Source organism: Mastigoproctus giganteus, chromosome 4, assembly GCF_048544385.1.
Source record: "Mastigoproctus giganteus isolate SK-2022 chromosome 4, ASM4854438v1, whole genome shotgun sequence".
NCBI lineage: Eukaryota > Metazoa > Arthropoda > Arachnida > Uropygi > Thelyphonidae > Mastigoproctus > Mastigoproctus giganteus.
This window is the reverse complement of record NC_143578.1, coordinates 195,716,246-195,735,244: the sequence shown is the minus strand read 5'-3', so window position 1 is coordinate 195,735,244 and position 18,999 is coordinate 195,716,246. Positions and strand designations below refer to the sequence as shown.

General features: G+C 36.0%; 1 protein-coding gene across 1 annotated transcript in view; it reads right to left on the bottom strand.

Moving 5' to 3' along the window:
• The window catches only part of LOC150087303 (protein ROP-like), a 176,423-nt gene that overhangs the window by 79,496 nt on the left and 77,928 nt on the right, over positions 1 to 18,999 (bottom strand). Inside the window, exons 5-8 of the mRNA XM_090371968.1 lie at positions 15,228 to 15,331; positions 14,899 to 15,044; positions 9,589 to 9,673; positions 3,485 to 3,723 (exon numbers count right to left, since the gene is read on the bottom strand). Of these exons, the coding sequence (XP_090228094.1) occupies positions 3,485 to 3,723; positions 9,589 to 9,673; positions 14,899 to 15,044; positions 15,228 to 15,331 (574 nt within the window). The remainder of the gene's footprint in view (positions 1 to 3,484; positions 3,724 to 9,588; positions 9,674 to 14,898; positions 15,045 to 15,227; positions 15,332 to 18,999) is intronic.

Genomic DNA, 18,999 nt, shown 5'->3' with positions numbered 1-18,999 from the left:
GGGAAACTGGTCGGTAATTGTATGGCCTTGTAGGGTCTTTTCCAGGTTTCAAAAAGGCAAGAACTGTGGCATGATGCCAAGAGCTGGGATAAATGTTTTCCATAAATATCCTGCTATAGTAGACCAGTAATATTTGTAAAATTTTGTCACCAAGGTTTTGTAACATGATATAAGATATTCCATCTGGCCCAGCGGCACTGTTGTGTGTTGTTTTCATGGCATGTAGAAATTCATGATATTGAAGAGGCTGGTTATACGGAAGGAAAACTGAGGTTCAAAAGTTTATGGCTCGTTCTTTAGTCTTGGTCTTTATTTTCTGAAAATCCGCAGAATAAGTTGAGGCCACTGAAACTTTAGCAAAAGTTTTGCCCAAAGCATTTGCTATGTCCTCAGGAGCAGAGAGTTCCTGCCCATTCCATGAAAGAATTGGTGAAGGGGTTGTAGGGAATTTTCTAGAAATCTGTCTGATTTTCTTCCATATTAACCTGGAATTAGTGTTTCTGTTTATGGTAGATGCAAAACGAATCCAAGAATTCTTCTTGGCTTGCCTTTGAATGAGACGTGCTTTCGCTCTTAGCTTCTTGTAATTGATAAGATTAGCCGTGGTTGGTGATCTACGAAATAAATTTCATGCTTTATTTTTTAACTTCTTTGCTTTTGTGCAGTCTTCATTCCACCAACAGTTAAGGTGCTGTCAGGACCGAGGATTCGACAATGGAATTGAACACTTCGCTGCAGATAGTAGATGTGAAGTGACATAATCTGTGGCTTCATCTATCGACTGTGTACGTATATATTGCTCATCCAGGGTGACAAAAGATTGAAATTTGACCCAGTTGGTTTGAGAGAACTTCCATTTCCTGCAGGGTTTGACAAGAATTAGAAAAAGCTACATTGGGTAACAGTATACAGCATTACTGAAACTACCTTTAACTTAAAATTTTCATTAGTTTCTCTGCATTCTGGTTTGACTTCCTCTAGGGTCTATCAGATTTTAGTTTTTTTTATTTAGCTCCAGCTCTGTGATTTCACCTGCTGACTTAAGGCATTGTCTCATTTACCTGATAAGTACAGTCAGCATTTCCTACTACAGAATCAGTGACAAGTTAATACTTCTAATCCAACTAATGTAAGTGTTCTGAATTTGCATTTTAATTTTCTATTCGTAATGAACTTAAGTCATATGCCAATTGTTTTTGATGATGGTCCTATTAGGATACACTCCTCGATAGATAATGTCATAGAAGTTTATAGTCCATTTAATTTTGTTCTTCGTTTCTGCCTGTAGCCAACTCCCATTAATTTATGCACTCATAACTAAGCAGGTACAGAAAACAGGTAAGTTAGAGAATTAAAGCTTGTGCTAAATACTCTGTTTTGCTATATCTGTGTTCCTAACTATTGTTTTAACTCATTAACATGTTAATAGTAATGAATTGTGTATCTCTACCCATTACATAACCAGTGATACACCTCTAAGCAACTACACCTCACAATTTTTAATTAAGCAATGTTTCTTTAACATGGCATTTCCATGGAAAAAATCCTACTTTCAACACATCTTTAAAGCACTATGTTCAAAACTCTTATCAACTATGATACAGGATCCTAAAAATTATAGGACTAATTTGAAAATTGTGCACAGCACTTGTTCAATTTTCTTCTTTGAGAAGGATCCCTTCGGTGATAGTGGCCAAAAACCAGCGCAAGGCTTCAGCATATGTAAATGATGCATTATCTAGAGATCAACCTAAGTTGCTAATGTGTCCAAAAAATATTATAATTAATATTATAATGACTAAATGATGCAAGGAAGTGGGCTTTTTCCACATCTGCCAAAAAAAATATATATAAAATAATAATAATCTCAGCATATCTTCACTGCCAAAAAAGTGCCTATCCAATTCAACTCTGAACTTAACCAAACTATCAACCTTAATCACTATTGTAAACAATTGAGATCCAGACTTCTGTTACTCCCCAAAAGAGAAGTTTCAGAATTTCAAAGGATTTAGCCTTCAAATTAATCAGCATTTAATTACAGTTTATAATTAAATGGATTGATCTAAATAACCTTTTTAAATACAGAAAGCTAACAATATAGAAAATTTTTTCAATAATATTACTAGGGGGTTTTTTTTTTTTTGGTAGTTGTTGGCGCATCGGCTTCTGTGGCCATAATGCACCTCTCAAGGTTTTTGCAGTACTTTGATCCAAGCCCGAGGCGGGATTCGAACCCGCGACCTTTGGGTTGCTAGGCAGGTACTTTACCCACCCGGCTAGCCCAGTCGGCAATATTACTAGGGGGCTTAGCCCCTGCGCACACTTTTCTATGTAAAATGTAGAGGCATAGGCAGTAAGTTGAATCTTTTCTAGGTAAAAGACACACCCGACGAAATGCACTGGTCGATATCTAATCAGGAAATGACCTATTATTTACCTGTGCATTTGTAGCGGCACAGCATTCTCAAGGTCGGATAAATATCACAGTAAAACTCTGAATGGTGTACACTCTCCAACATGGCAGCAAGCAAAACTGTGGGAAAGCAGTGATTGACAAGTTGTGACTCCCATATGTCACTTTTTAAATTGAGAACTCATTTTTCCATTTTAAAACAGTGGGATGGAGGGGATAAACACCTTACCTAAACTAAGCCTCCCCTCCTTGAAGACACAAACCAATCAGAAAAGGAAGTTGCCTTCACCTGTCAATTATTGCTATCTTCCTCACTTTCATCAAAGTACCTGCTTGTGTATACTATACTGGACTTCAGCCAATATCGCTATGTAATTATTTACCTGCGTTTACATAGATCACTTAGGAAAAGGCCTTTTGCTTCGGGTTCCATAATACACAAGGAATATTGTTGCATCCGAAACAGCAGGACTAAAATATTTAACTGAAATATTTACAAACTATATAAATATTTAAAATATTTTCAAAATACTAAACTACAGTAATGAATATTGTATTTACAAATATACAAAAAACATTACAATGGAACATCAAATGTTAGACAGTGAATCACGTGCATAAGGTTTGTGAATGTTATGGAGGCAGTTGTCAATAATTAATTGCATTTATAGTGACGTAATTGCCTCGCCTCTTCTCCCATTGGCTCGAATAAATATCACTAGGATGAAAACTTTTTTAATGTATAGATAATTATAGTATAATGTATAGATATAGATTTAATGTATAAATGTTATATATTTATTTTATTTTTTTTTGTTTTCTTACAGAAAATAATTAATTAACTATGTAGTTAAATCAACCTGTTTAGTAGCAACTTAAAATTCACTTTACATGAATGCAAAAAGATGTGTTTTCAAAATTGGCTTGTTCATTGCATCAATTTGCTTTTAAAAATGCAACTCTAAGTTCTATAAGTTGAATAATATAATCTACAATATATTACTTTATTCCTTTCTCTGTGGGTGTGCATGTGTAATGGGATGGTTAAAAAATTTAATTTATACATACGTAGAGACGACTGCAATATGTTGATGACGTAAATCAACCCAAAGTTCATCATTTTCATCAAGCAACACCTCCTTCTCTTTTACATCAGGTCCACTTGTAGATTCAAATTTGTAGACATCATTCACTATGGGCAACAAATCATAGGCCATGGCTTGGAATGTCAACTCGTGAAGTAATGGGGATACACAATCAAATCCTCGATCAATAATGAGAAGCTGTGATCTCATTTTTTCTGGTCCCTAAATTAGAAAATGTTATATATTTATTTTTTTTTTTTTTTTTTGTTTTCTTACAGAAAATAATTAATTAACTATGTAGTTAAATCAACCTGTTTAGTAGCAACTTAAAATTCACTTTACATGAATATGACACATTGGGCACTGAACTGAACAGTGAATCATGGAAATTTACCATTTACATAGTGAAGCAAAAAATTTTCCAGGCATACCACTAGAAGGGATAATACAGTCACTTTCGATTTGCCTGGTTTTTTATTGCGCGGTCAGAAATTTCTACCAAAATTTTAGATTGCGTGGTGAGTTTCACTAACTGTGTGATTTTTTTTTACAAAGCTTCAAAAATAGGGACAAAGAGCAAATTTAAAAAAAAATTTTTTTTTTTTTTTTTTATATGATTGAAGATTTCATTGAAGGAGAAATATATTTCACCATAATAACCTAGAATTCCACAGAATTCCAGCTGTTGGTATTATTGCAAATGCAATAAGATCCAATTTACTATCTGTTTATAATTAGATTGCACTAACAGAAAAGCCGAATAAACGGGAAAGTGCAAATTGTTTTTATTGTTTTATGCTCACAACCTCCAGAAATGTGTTTAGAAAAAATATCGCAAAGGCATTCAAAACTGATCCTTATAACCAAATAGCAATAAATGGTGGTGTGTTTATCCAGTTATTTTTGAAACAACTTCCTCATTCAGGACCACCTTCATCAGTTATCCTAACATTAGCTGTTCAGACAGAATCTTTTTCTGGTTCACGCAACATAGTGTTTTAATTGATAAGCATTGCTTTTGCTGATTTAATATTTCTTGTCTATATAAAGTGTATGTTTAATTAGTGCCTAAAATGAAGAAAGCTACAACAAAAAAAAAAAATCTAATTTAGAGGAAAAATTAAAAATCATTAAGGAGTTAGAAAATGGCAAAAAAGGTTGTGACATTGGCCAAGAAATATAGCATAAATGAATGAATCTAGCATTTGATGAATTAGGGAAATGCTGAGAAATTAAAAGTTCAGTTATCTGTTCCACATCATTGGCTACAAAAAGCACCACTAAATTGAGAAATCCATTAATAGAGAAAACTGAAAAATTACTTTCTTTCTGGACAGACAGTAAAAAAGATAAGCAATCAATAACAAAGAATACTGCATGCACAAATTGCAACTAACATGATATGCAAGTGAGAACGAAGTAACAAGTTATGAAACTTAAACAAGTAATATAAAAAAAAATTTTTGATAAATCAATAATTTATCAAAAAATTATTGATTTTCGCAAGAATTGAACTTGCATTCTTCACCTACACATGAAAAATACTGAAATCCTTGCATTTTACTGATTGAGCTACTGCCTGTTGATTTCAATTTTATTCCTAAATTTATATCCTGCTAAATATCTTATATAAGAGAAATTTTTTTCTCCCATATAAAACTAAAATTAATTAATTAAATTTAATTAATGAATTAATATTTGAAAAAACTGTATTAACATCAAGTGTCATCCACTACAAGTTTAAAAAAATGTATTTGAACTTGAGTGGATGAATAAAAAGTATTTTATTAACGATTGAAAATTTGAACAAGATATATAAATATATATAGGGAGAGTATGAATTAATAGTAGGAATTGAAAAATAGAAATGAAGAGAACATTCTGAAAATTTATTTATGCTTTTGATATGATTAAAGATTTCATGGAAGGAGAAACACATTTCACCATAATAACGTAAAAACCCACAGAATTCCAGCTGTCGGTATTATCGCAAATTCAATAAAATTGTGTTTACTATCCATTTATAATAGATTGCACTTACAGAAAAACCTAATAAACAGGACTGCTAATTGTTTTTGTTTTGTGGCTGTGACCTCTAGAAATGCAACTGGACCACGTGGTATGGTTGGAGATAATCGTAGGGTAATCGAGTGCTGGCCTATTCAGTTGACAGCTGCAGCTAGCATTGTTCACATGTACACCATACCTCAGTTCTTTAGCTTGTTTTTTGTGGTTTTACTTGTGTTTTTATTTTTTTGTGGTTTTGGGTTAACAGAAGATGACAATAAAAAGAAAGTGTTGCCGTGTCGATGGAACAAAAACTGAACGTGCTTTTTCACACTAATAAGGGAGAAAGTTTAAAAAAGATCGCTCTTGATATAAGGATGGCAAAACAAACTGTTTCCGATTGAAAAAAAAAAAAAAAAAAAAAAAAAAGAAAAGCAACCGAAAACTTTTGTACAAAAATGGTGGCCAAAGACAGCTCAGGAAATAGAGCTATCATTAAGCAGGCAAAAAATGAAAATTTGGACGAGGCCTTATACATTTGATTTTGTCAAGAACGAGACCAAGGGGTTCCTCTTTCAGGTCCAATCCTTCAATCAAGGGCTCTTAGCCTTAATGAAAAGTTAGGAGGTGACCCGTATTTTACTGCAAGTTTTGGGTGGTTATCAAGGTGGAAGGAGCATCATGCTATTCAACAGCTCGGAATTACTGGTGATTTTGTTGCAAGTGAAGATTTTAAAGTACAGTTTCTCAAGTTTATTAGCAAAGAAAGTTTAGTTCCATCCCAAACTGATGAGACTGGTTTATTTTTCAAAATGTTACCGAAAAAAACACTTGCCTTCACCTATTGACATAATGGACATAAATCGAGTAAGGAAAGCGTTACATTGCTTTTGTGCAGTAACATGTCCGGGAATTTAAAGTTACCACTGTTAGTCATAGGAAAATCTGTTAAGCCCCGTGCTCTTAAAAATGTGAACTTAAATGCCTTCCCAGCTAAGTACATGTCACAAAAATCAGCTTGGATGATCTCAGCTCTTTTTGAAGATTGGTTTTTCATCTTGTTTGTTCCCTTAGTTAAAAAATATTTAAGGAATCAAAGACTGGAAGAAAAAGCAGTTTTATTCATTGAGAACACTCCAACCCACCCAGCAGAAGAACAACTAAGATTTGGCATATTGCCAAATCTCAGTTGTTCTTTGTAATATTTTTGTATATATTTTTGCCACCCAATATTACTGCACTATTACAGCCTGGATCAAGGAGTTAGAGGCTGTGAAGCGACAGTATAGAAAGAAGTCGATAACCTCACTCTTAGAACAACAAGAGGCGCTTGAAGAAAAATCAAACTTTATGGAGCTTCTTAAAAATGTCAACATAAAGACAGTCATTTATTTTTCTGCTGCAGCTTGGAATAAAAACTGACAAGACTACTCTCTTATCAAATACTGGAAAAAACTTTGGCCTAATGTTCCAATAGAAAGATCTGAGGAGGAAATGGATATTTCTTTGGATCCCGACAATGACAAGGATGATAATGATTTTGTTCAGTTATATCAACGTCTAGGAGATTATTCAGATGTAACAAATGAAGACATTGCCCCATGGATAATGTGTGATAATGATCTAGGACATCAGATCCTCATCATCGTTGCTGCAAGCTAATGAAGACGACAACTCCGATGATGAAGTATGTGAGGAAACAACTGGCACGAATCACAGTGAAGCAACCAGAATGCTGGAGAAGCTACTGATTTATTTCGAGAGACAGGATGACACATCAGCTGGTGTGCTTATGACCTTGCCATCTATATACAGAAGTAAAATACTCAGGCATCTATATTGACTCAGGACTCACATTTCACTACCATCTCAAGTATTTATCAAAGATACAGAGGTATATTGCCATGATAAGACGGGTTAGCAGGGCGGATTGGGAGCTGAAGCACAAAGCCTTAGCACTTGTCTATAAAGTTATCTACGTTCCAATCATCAGTTACGGAGCATCCATCTGGTGTAAACAAGCCACGCTGGAGAGAAACAAGCAAAAGCTAAACTCAATACAAAAGTTTATGCTCTTATCAATCTGCAGGGCGTGCCACATTGTCAAGCACCCCTGCACTGCAGGTGCTCACTGGATGTCAACCATTGTACCTTGAGGTTGTCAAATGAGGCTCATTCTGCTGGTTAAAGAAAGGAGTGCAAACAAGCGTACTAAATTTTCAGCTAGATCTAACAAACAATGTGAAACAAGAGAAAAGGCGCATCACCCAACACCTACTGGAATTATGGCAACAGTCATGGGAAACTTCGTCGAAAGGAGAAATCACCCAACAATTCACACCAACAATCAAAGTAACCCACCCAAAGCTCCTCCCTGGTACTCGCCTGGGCTACAGGTATTATTCTAAATCATGGGACATGGTCCCTTCTGACAAAAGGTGACAGCCACGGGCACAGAGAGAGAGACCCAAGATGCCACTCCGGCAAAGAGGAGTCCTGGGGACACCTCGTGTATCAGTGCCCAATCTACGAAAACAGCAGGGTTAAGTTCCTCACAGAAATACAGAACAATCCATGAAACAGTGAGGCCTCTCTCTCCTGCTAGAAGAAAATTCCTACAAAGTGCTTGCAACCTATGTGCAGGAAGTTTTTGCCCTAAGAAGAGCCAGAATAACAGAACTCAGCATGACATTGAACACTATGCCCCTATGACCAAATCAAACTTGAGCAGAAAAATTCCAAACCTCTGACATAACACTGAACTCGAGCAAACCCATTTAGGGTAGGATATATTGCTGGGAGTAAATGGATGGCCAGTGCTCAGAACAGAAGGAACTGGAAAGTTGCTGGAGAGGCCTTCATCCTGCAGTGGATTGAAAATGGCTGATGATGATGATATTGCTGGCATCCTAGGTGCAGGATTGCCGATAACCCTCGGAGTGCAGGATTTGCAAACACACTAACTCATTATGGGTAGGATTCTCTGCTGGCACCATCCTTGGTGCGGGACTCCTGGCACTCCTCAGAATGCAGTATTCGCAAACTTCAGGCTAACCCAACATGGGTAGGATCACTGCTGGCAGCACCCATGGTGTGGAATTGTTGGCAATCTTTGAAGTGTGGGATTTGCAAAGATCGTGACTAATGGCACTCACACAGGAGCATCTGCTCCTGTGACTTTTCAACCCTCAGCCTTACTCTTACCTGTCTATCCATCCACACTATTTCCCCTTTAATCCCTTCTTTTTCTATACCCCATTCTTCATGTTCTCCTATCTCTTTTTTTTTAACCTGGTCTCCATCAGGAAAACTCAGGCAACCCTGGCAGAGGCTAGCCAGAGTATGATGGGCAGCCTGGCTCACCTCCCAGTGGTGGTGGCAGGCACACGAGGGGCCCTGTGGCCAAGGAGCCAGAGACACAGCAACAAAACATAACCCTACTCTGGCAGAAACCAGACATTACACTTTTTCTGGCTTTTAGAGAGTCCTGTACAAAGTACCGTGGTGCAGATGCGGGAAACCACTGGTGGCACCTTCCACAAAACACTGCACCACTATTACCTTGAAGCAGTTGCAAGAACGTGAGGCCCGAAAGCACGTTTCAAAATTAAAGCAAAAAAACATTGAGTACTATTTCAAGTAAACTTCTCGAAAATAGTTATTTGTTTTGTGTTGTAATATTTTTGTGTTTAATTTTGTGTAATATAATGTTCTACATTAAAACTTTATTGATTTGTATAGTATTTTGTTTACTTACCATATTCTTTTATTTTTTATAATTTTTACTTTAAAATATTGTTTTATTAATTTAATATAAAAACAAATATAGTTAAAATTTTGGTTTTTAGTAACTTTAAATAAAAACTGGTATGTTAAAGATAGCTTCGGTTAATCCGGATTAACGGGGGTTCTAATGTATATAGTACTGCTGCAGGCATAACTAATATAACATACTTCATATCATTCACTGCCTTGTATCAATTATTTTGCAAACTTTTGCATTTTTATCATGAATATGTTAACTTTTGTCTATCACTGTATTTCATTTTGCATAGATTTATTTTTTTAAAGCACACTTACCTCTCCCATTGTTGGTTCATCTGCTTTGTAAGCATCTAACTTTTGTTGAATAAGATGACACAGATCAACATTTCTGTCAAAGTCACTGCAAGATAAAACATATGTCCATTTAGCAAAATTAATCTTTGTTATTTTTAATAACCTTTAAAAGAAGCTGTTAGTTCTCCAACAAAAAATAACTTCACTCATTTTCATTTATAATTGGGGGAGGGGGGGTTAGCAGCTTCTCTCTTTATGTATATATTTCATTTCATTTTGAAGACTAAATGCGCAAGGCATAATATGTTATGGGTTGAATTTAACTATATAATATTGGCAAAAATACATACATTATGCCCTGCACATTTAGTCTTCAAAATATTATTAATACCTACACCATTTGGCACCTCTCATATTGTGGAATTAACTTTGCAACCGTGATGACATTTTTGCATTACCATTTGGTGTAAACAAGCCACGCTGGAGAGAAACCAGCAAAAGTTAAACTCAATACAAAGGTTTATGCTCATATCAATCTGCAGGGCATGCCACACTGTCAGCTTGACACCTGCAACATCAAAATTTCTGTTTTCTTCTCTGTTAACCCATATTTTCTAGTTTATTGTAATGTTTAAGTTAAACTGTATTTTAATCAAGATAATAAAAGTAGTTTAAAGAAGCTAGAAAGTTTTCATTTAACATTATAGTATACACTGATGAGCCAAAACATTATAACCAGCAAGTTGTTATGCAAATTGAAGAAAATGCAGGTTAACTACAACATGTGCATGGTGGGTTGGGACACTGTATAAAAAACACCTGATACTGAGCTCTGTTAATCAGCGTTACTCTTGTTCTCAGATGGGAAAGGCAGCAGACTTAAGCGAGTTTGGCAAAAGCCAAATTGTAATGGCCAGACAACTGGGTCAGAGCATATCTGAAATGGCACAGCTGGTGGGGAGCTCACAGTCAGCCGTGGTTAGTACCTATACCTACCAAAAGTGGTACGAGGAGAGAAACCCACGAACCACCAGCAAGGTGTTGGACAACCACAGCTCATTGATGCTCGAGGTGAGCGAAGGCTCTCCCGGAATGGTACGTGGCAACAGAAGGGCGACTATGGCATAACTCGCTGATAATTGGAATGCTGGTGATGGGAGTAATGTGTCACAACACACAGTACATCGAACCCTGCTGAAAATGGGGCTGCGTAGCTGCAGGCCGCTACGAGTGCCCATGCTAACTACAGTTCACCGCGACAGCGCCTACAATGGGCACACGAGCATCGAAACTGGACCTTGAGTGATTGGAAGATGGTCGTCTGGTCCGATGAATCATGTTTCCTGTTGCACCATGTGGACAGCCAGGTACGTGAGCGTTGTTTACTTGGGGAAGTGATATCATCTGGATGCACCATGGGACGAAAACAAGCCAGTGGTGTCATGCTTTGGGCAATGTTCTTCTGGGATACCCTGGGACCAGTCATCCACGTGCCAGGCACTCGGATGTCTACCACCTACCTAAACATCATTGCTGAGCAGGTACACCCTTTCATGGCAACGGTCTTCCCCTCTAGCAATGCCATCTTTCAGCAGGATAATGTGCCGTGCCACACTGCCGGGATTGTTCAAGTCTGATTCGTGGAACATGAGGAAGACTTCCAGGTATTGCCCTGGCCTCCAAATTTTCCATACATCAATCCCATCGAGCATCTGTGGTTTGTGTTGGAACAGCAACTCCAATCTGTGGCATCTCAACCACGGACCTTACAGGAGTTAAAGGATCTGCTGGTTATGTTTTGGTACCAGATACCACAAGACACATTTAGAAATCTTGTAGTGTCGATGCCTTGCAGGGTACGAGCAGGTTTGGCTGCACGTGGAGGACCAACATCATATATTAGGTAAGTGGTCATAATATTTTGGCTTGTCAGTGTAATTCATCTCTTAAAGCACTAGATGGTCGTCTGTAGCTCTGCTGAGTTTCTAAGTATGTATTTTATGTACAAGAACTGCAGTTTTGCCAACCACAGATTTGAGATAACATAGCTTTATATTTGTATACCAAAATTTTATAATCTTCACTTTTTTGTGTGTATATGCAATTCAGTTCAGTTTCCTTAAACAAAATAACCTGATAATTATTGCTCCTGCCTCCTGTAGACTGTCTAGGGGGCAATGCCAGTTTCAGGTCATCTGGTACCCTGGTATACACAAAGCCAAAATATAAGGTCACAGGGGCACTGGACCAACACTAATTGTGTTGTTCTGGGGAAGGGGACTCTGCAATGTTAGCGACTAGGTAGCAACCACGCCACTATACCCTAGTAAATCTGCCTTGCTAGTGTTTGGTATGTTAGCCCGAGAGCTTTTACTTTCCCTGTGATTCCAACCAATCCAAACTAATATTCAGTTGTCAATATTGTGACATAGGAACATCGAGCCTGAGTCGTGAAACTATTGGGAACCTAGTGCCAGTTGAAAGAATAGAGAAAATATTCCTGAAGTAGCCAGGCGAAGTTTGTATTCCTGGGAATGTCAAAACCTCTCGCTCTAACTAGCTTGCACAATTCCATTCAGTTTATCCATTCTAGAGTTATTTAGAAAGTGACAAAAGTCAAAGAACAGATACGTCTAGAAAAAGATAGAACGTAGAACTTTGTGAAACCATTAGAACTTATAACTTTAACTATGTCCTGTTGTTAGTGGTTGTACTTGGAAGTAATGCATGCTTTATTTATTGTATTAATGCTGAGTGAAAGTATATTGTATACATGACTTTTTTTTGTTTATAATAAATGTTGTTATGTGTTATTCGTATGTCGCACTCTCTCTACCAGCATCTTGAAACATGCCAGGGTAAATAAACAAAGAAAATGGATTTTTGCGGGGTGATCTTTCCATTACAAAACACAACGCGATCTGTATGCTGCAGTGATAAGGGGTCATTTTTATTAATATCTCTGACACCACAGCGCCCAAATAAGTCAACCTCAATTGCCGAGGGCTCAGATTATTTTGTCATAACCGATTGAACATTTGAAACAGGATAGACATTACAGGCGTACTCTGATGAGGGGGGTCAACATGTATTTACATTCTACCCTCTTAATGGACACACTCATCGGTACCAAATCTACCATGGATTACCAATATTCTTTTCAGTGCATATTAGAAAATATTTAACTCATCACAGTCCATATTAGTAAAAATGCAACTCAATGTCAGATCCCTTTTTAACATAAAATTAATAATACTTCAAGTAAATATTATGGTAACATTTATTTCCTTTTATTATAGAGTCCAAGAAAGATGCATTCAATATAAGGCATGATTATTATTTTTTTTAAATGTCACGCTTCAAACCGAGGGAACTTACAAAAATGAAAAACTAATCACCAATAATTAGTTATTGGTGGTTAGTTTTTCATTCACATCATTCACAATCTGAAGAAAATTATTGGTGGTCTGTATGCAGACTGTGGTGTTCCAATTGGTGACCCCTGATATATATATATATACACACTGCTGCATGCAGACATGTTGCTATCCTTTGCAGAGTTCATTTTCTGATTAGATTACAATGCACTGGATATTATCATGTTTATTATGCAGTAATGTTAATTGGGTTCTGAAAGTGAACATGTGTATGTGCACGTGTGTGTGTGCGTGTGCACATGTTTTGTGTTTGTGTGTCTTGTTCCATAACTTTGTTTTTCTTATTGTACCTGATCATCATTTTTATGTTATATAAATGGAAAATGAAATTTACTATGTTTTTCATATATTTTATTGACACACTGATTGTTTTTTCCTTAACCCCCCTATTTTCTGTAGAACCTTAGTCTTGCCAAATGTTGTACATCCCCAGTGGTTGACAAGGGATTCCTGTAAATATCTACTAACTTTTGGAAACCAGAATTTGTAAAATTTTCAGTACTAATTCAGCTTTCTGTTGGAATAGCATTCTGGAAAGTTTTTTCTATATTAATAAAAGTTAAGGGTGTCATAAAGCACAATGAAAAAACTAGATATGTTATCATAAAATGCAATAAACTTTAAATTTGTTTTATTTACATGTTTCAAAAATACTTTTTTTTTTTAACCTCCCTTCCCCATTTTTCTGAAATACATAGATATGGCTTCCACAAGTGTTTTATAAGCATAATAAAATGTTTTAAAGCCAGTATTTACTGGTATTACAGAACCTAATATGTTTCAAAAATCCTTTTTTTTAACCTCCCTTCTCCATTTTTCTGAAATGCACAGATGTGGCTTCCACATGGGGCCGCCGCAAGTGGGTAGGGGAGATAAGCATCGCTTACGGGCGGCAGTTCAATTGGGTGCAGAAATTTCTTTTGATATTGTTTTCTGATTGGTTAACGCTTATCAGTATTCAACATTTAGGGCGGCAAATTTTATTTTGCTTACTGGCAGCACATAGGAATGCAGTGCTACTGCTTCAACAAGTGTTTTATAACCATGATAAGATGTTTGAAAGCCAGTATTTGCTGGTATTACAGTTCCCTGAATTTGTGTGGGCTGAAAGCCCGCATCTCTTTAGAGAACTTATTCATAAAGAGTTAAAAAAAAAAAAAAATTATATGATATATGAAATATCTTCAATATAAATAAGACAAAACAATAATTAACCTTTCAATTAAGTTCACATAAAATTTAAAAAAAGCAATGTTTTTTTTTTTTTTTGTTCTGCTACTTTATAGCATATATAGAAAATCCTAAAAAGTGAAAAAATATAAGTTGAGTAAGCCACCTGCGTTTGTGCAGTTTTGATTACTTCAATTCAAACATGTTTATTTACAGAGTATATATGAAATTTCACTGGGATTTCATAAAACTCCATTTCAGAACTTTCATGACAACATATTTTAAAGACAGTATTTATTGGCATTACATTTCCCTGAACTTATATGGAAAAGCCCACATGCATTCCGGGAACTTACTCATGAAAACCATAAGCAATTTTGTACAAAGTCTGAGCAGAATGTACTAACTGGTCACAGCATATGATTTTTCTGAAATTATATATTTACTTGAGAAATGGACAAATGCATAGTTAATTGGCAGCATAATATTCAATTGTTATCAATGAATCAGCCTTTGTTCATACTAAAAGTACTCTGTTGTATTATATAATCAGAACCAGGTATAATCAAATAATAAGCTTGTTTGCCTTTAAAAGAACATTACAAGGAACTTTCATAATTGTACTTATCTACTTCTACCATAAATAGATGTTCCACTCTGGAATATCACCTATCAGAAACAGACAGGTCGATGTTAATTGTTTAAATGCACAAACTTAGCTTACCTGCGGTACCTGATGTTTGGGTACTCTCCTAGTGTAGCACATAATGTGGCCACTTGTTCTGCAATACGTTCCATGTTAGCAGTGAGTCCATCACGAGATGGACTATAATAATTCTGGAATGTTTCAAAGCAGTCTAGAGAAAATACCTGAAATCAAAAATCAAACCACCATCTGGTAAAGTATCATACAATATAAATTGAACTGAAAATTGAATTTACTTTACAGATAACAAAATTTTCTCATCTGTATTCTGCCTATACTTGTATATATCAAAAAGTTTCATCCATAAGAAATATTAGCCTTTCTACTACTATTCATAAACCACTGACCTGTGATTCATAAGGTAAAAAAGCAATGTTGATCTCCTTTAGGTTTTTAATATATTTAGCACATGGTGACTTGCACAATTCATTGAATAAAACATCTGGGCATGCTAAATAAATTAGAGAGAGATAAAAACAACATGAATTAAAAACTAATTATTTATTCAATCTTATTCTGGTATAAAATATAGGTATAAACAGAATAAAGCTCAGTATTATTCAGCTTAATATTTAATCTTGCACAATATGTTACAAAAATATACTTTAAAATTCCATAATACAATACTTGAGAATACAATAAGATACTATATAATATCAAGCAGTTTGATACCAGTAATAACTGGAATACAAACAATATTTCAAACAACCTCAGTCTATCACTTTTTTACATAAAATTGCTTAAATAACTTATTTGTTAAAATAAGTTACATTTTAATATTCGTGGCTAATTTATTTAATCTGCAAACTCTACTTACAGTGATTATCTTTCTTTTCTATCAATATTTTTATTTCCTCACTTCATTTTTTTTTTGTCAAAAAGAATTAAAAAATAACAGAAAAAATCAAAAAAATTCGATATTACACTTGATCTGTATACCGATAAACAATATACAAACCCTGAATTTATTCATCCTCATGATGCCTATTATTCAATTTGTTACTAAACTGTTTAAAAAACTAGGTGGGAAGATGGAAGATGAGAGAGAAATTCATTAATGTAAAGAACAAATAGGATAGGTCCGAGAAGTGAGCCTTGAGGTACTCCCCTGGAGAAATAAGAAATGTCTCGAAAAGACTGGTTGGTTTTAACGACAAATGGCCTATCAGTAAGGTAGTCTTCAAGAAGGCTAATTTTTCCTCTCAAGCCAAGATTGTTGAGCTTGTTGAGTAGGATATTATGATTTATGCAGTCAAAAGCTTTTGATAGGTCTAGAAACAGTGCTATTGCATAGTGACCCTTTTCAAGACAGTCCGTGATCCTAGAGCAGAAGTCAACAATTGCCAGGTCAGTGGATCTTTTTGAACGATAAGCGTACTGTTGTTGATGGATAAGCTGACTGACTTCCAGGAAGTCCATGAGTCTGCCGTGAAGAATTTTTGAATAATTTTGCAAAAACTGAGAGTAGAGCTATTGGATGAAAATTGTTGATAGAGTTACAATTTTTCCCCTTAGGAACAGGAACAATGACTGCTTTTGTGAATTGAGACGGGAATTTACCAGATTGAAAGGAAAGATTGTAAATATACTTCAGTGGTATTAGAACTGAGTTAAGGACCTTTTCAGCAGAGCAGGGGATATTTCATCAAAGCCAGGGGCTCCCTTTTCTTTTAATTGATGTCCTGCTTCTAAAATCTCTTGATCTGAGAGCAGAGTGAAGAAAAAAGAGCTCCTCATTGAGTGCTTTACAGATTCTCTAGTTGCATTATCTCTAGAGTCAACTTCGTCTTTAAAAAGGTTATTCACACTTGAGATAAAGTGATTACGGCAGGCTGCGGCTTTTTCCTGGTCATCCGAAATGAGTGCCTCGTTCTCAACTACATCTCCAACATAGCTCTGTGATTTCGTTTTTCTTCCAGGTAGTAGCTTGTCCAAGACTGTCCACTTTTCCTTGCTTGTAATGACGCCTTTAAGTTGGGAGCTATAATATTTCCTTTTCTCAGACCTAATACTGTTGGTGACTTTGTTTCTGTACATTGTGTATTTGTTTTTATCTGCCTCCTTTCCTGTTTCTCTAGCAATTCTTGCAAGTCTGTCCCTTTTCTTTAGCATGTTACAAATTTTGTTTGATGTAAATGGGCATAATTTCCGTCTTGGCCTAGTGGTCTTTTTATTCCCTGGGATCCTGATGTATGATGCACATTTTTCATAACTATTTAGGATGTGCCCAAAGAAGAAGTTCATCGCAATTTCAGGATCATCTGTAGCAATCACCCCATCCCACGAAGACTGCTGGAGATCATAACAGAGCTGATTGAGAGAGCCTGGAGTCACAGATCTGTAAGTGTGCATGATCTCTTCCACAATTTCTTCATTTTCAATTACCATTAAGATGGGACGATGATCAGAAATGGCTGCATCCAGTACTGCATAGGTTAGTGAGCATTCCCCAATTGCAAAGTCAAGAAGGAAATTGTGGGACTCTCTCATTCTAGTCGGGATAATTCCGTCAGTCAGAAGAGAAAAACCATTGGAAGAAATGACATCTAGGAGGTCTTGCACTTGAGAGGAAGAGCTTTGAAGTACGTTAATATTAAAGTCTCCCATCAGCAGAAGACTAAGGGATTTGCTTGTGAAATGAGAGAGAGAGAATATTATCAAGAGTTACAAAGAAACTGTTGACTGAAGCTGAGGGAGCTCAGTATAGACACCCAATCACCTGAGAAGCAATGCGGATAAAGGTGATTTCACAAGCTCGATCAGGCAGATTTGTGATAGGAAAGGCAGAGCATTGCAGATGATTGTGAACGTAAATAGCAACTCCACCCCCTTTAGAATTACATCTGCAACTGTGAAAGAGAGCATAGTCTTGAAATTGGATTGAAACTTCAGGAGAGAACCAGGTCTCAGTAAAAACCATCAGGTCTGGATGGAGATTCCATGATGTCAGTTGAGCGATTTCATCATGTTTTACAAGACTGCGTGCATTCATACAGAATACAGTAATTGCATCTTTCGATGCTGTAGTAAGACATAAGTTATTTGGTTTAACTGTTGGCAAGTGACAGGGAAGAAAGGTATTTTCGCAAGAGTTAGAGTCATTCAAATTCTGGTAGAATGAAGAGATAGATGAAAAAAAAAAAAAAAAAAAAAAAAAAAAAAATTGAATGGCAAATGCCTAAAAAACGGTACTCACCTTGTATAAATCTGCAATAAATTTATTGATAAATGGTGGCTGAATTTAGTTTGGAAGAAGCATTAAAAAGAATGGGGTAAAAATATTTTTAAACAAATTTTTAAATTGAGCGCAAGGAAGTAGAAGTGCAGATCTCCAATCCTTGGTTGTGAATGAAAGAATGAAATAAAAGAGAAGACCGGTGGTGCCAATCTTTTATTTCATTCTTTCATTCGCGTCCTTCAACCTTTAATGACAACCAAGGATTGGAGATCTGCACTTCTACTTCCTTGCGCTCATTTTAAAATTTGTTTAAAAATATTTTTACCCCATTCTTTTTAATGCTTCTTCCAAACTAAATTCAGCCACCATTTATCAATAAATTTATTGCAGATTTATACAAGGTGAGTACCGTTTTTTAGGCATTTGCCATTCAATTTTTTTTTTTTTAGTCAGTTTGTTACGGTATTATAAGACTACTATAATTTCACTATCGAGATAGATGAATCATTTATAGAAGTTCTTCCCAGTTGAGATTCCAGAATATCTGAAAAATGCTCGAATTGTCATTCCCATTGACTAGTTTCGATAGCTAAGTCACTGGCTGATGACCCAGTACGAGGAAGAGGGGGAGGGGCATCCACAGAAAGGCTGAATAACGGCTCCCTCAGGCCAGAAGTGATCCTTTAGTAATAGATCAAAATCTGTTTGTTGACACTGAATATAGAAAGAGCTGTACGAATCGTGTTTGGAATTCATTTTTATTACGTTTACTTCTATCTGCAGTTGAGTTCTGATAGGCTGCTCTACTTCTGTACTGCACAGTTGGGGGTCAAGTCACGAGACGAAAATACCCTTGGTTGAACTTTTAGTTCTAGGGACTGCTCTGATTGAAGAGTTGGTAGCTGTTCCCACAACAGCAGGGGTGTGTCGATGTCTTCCTG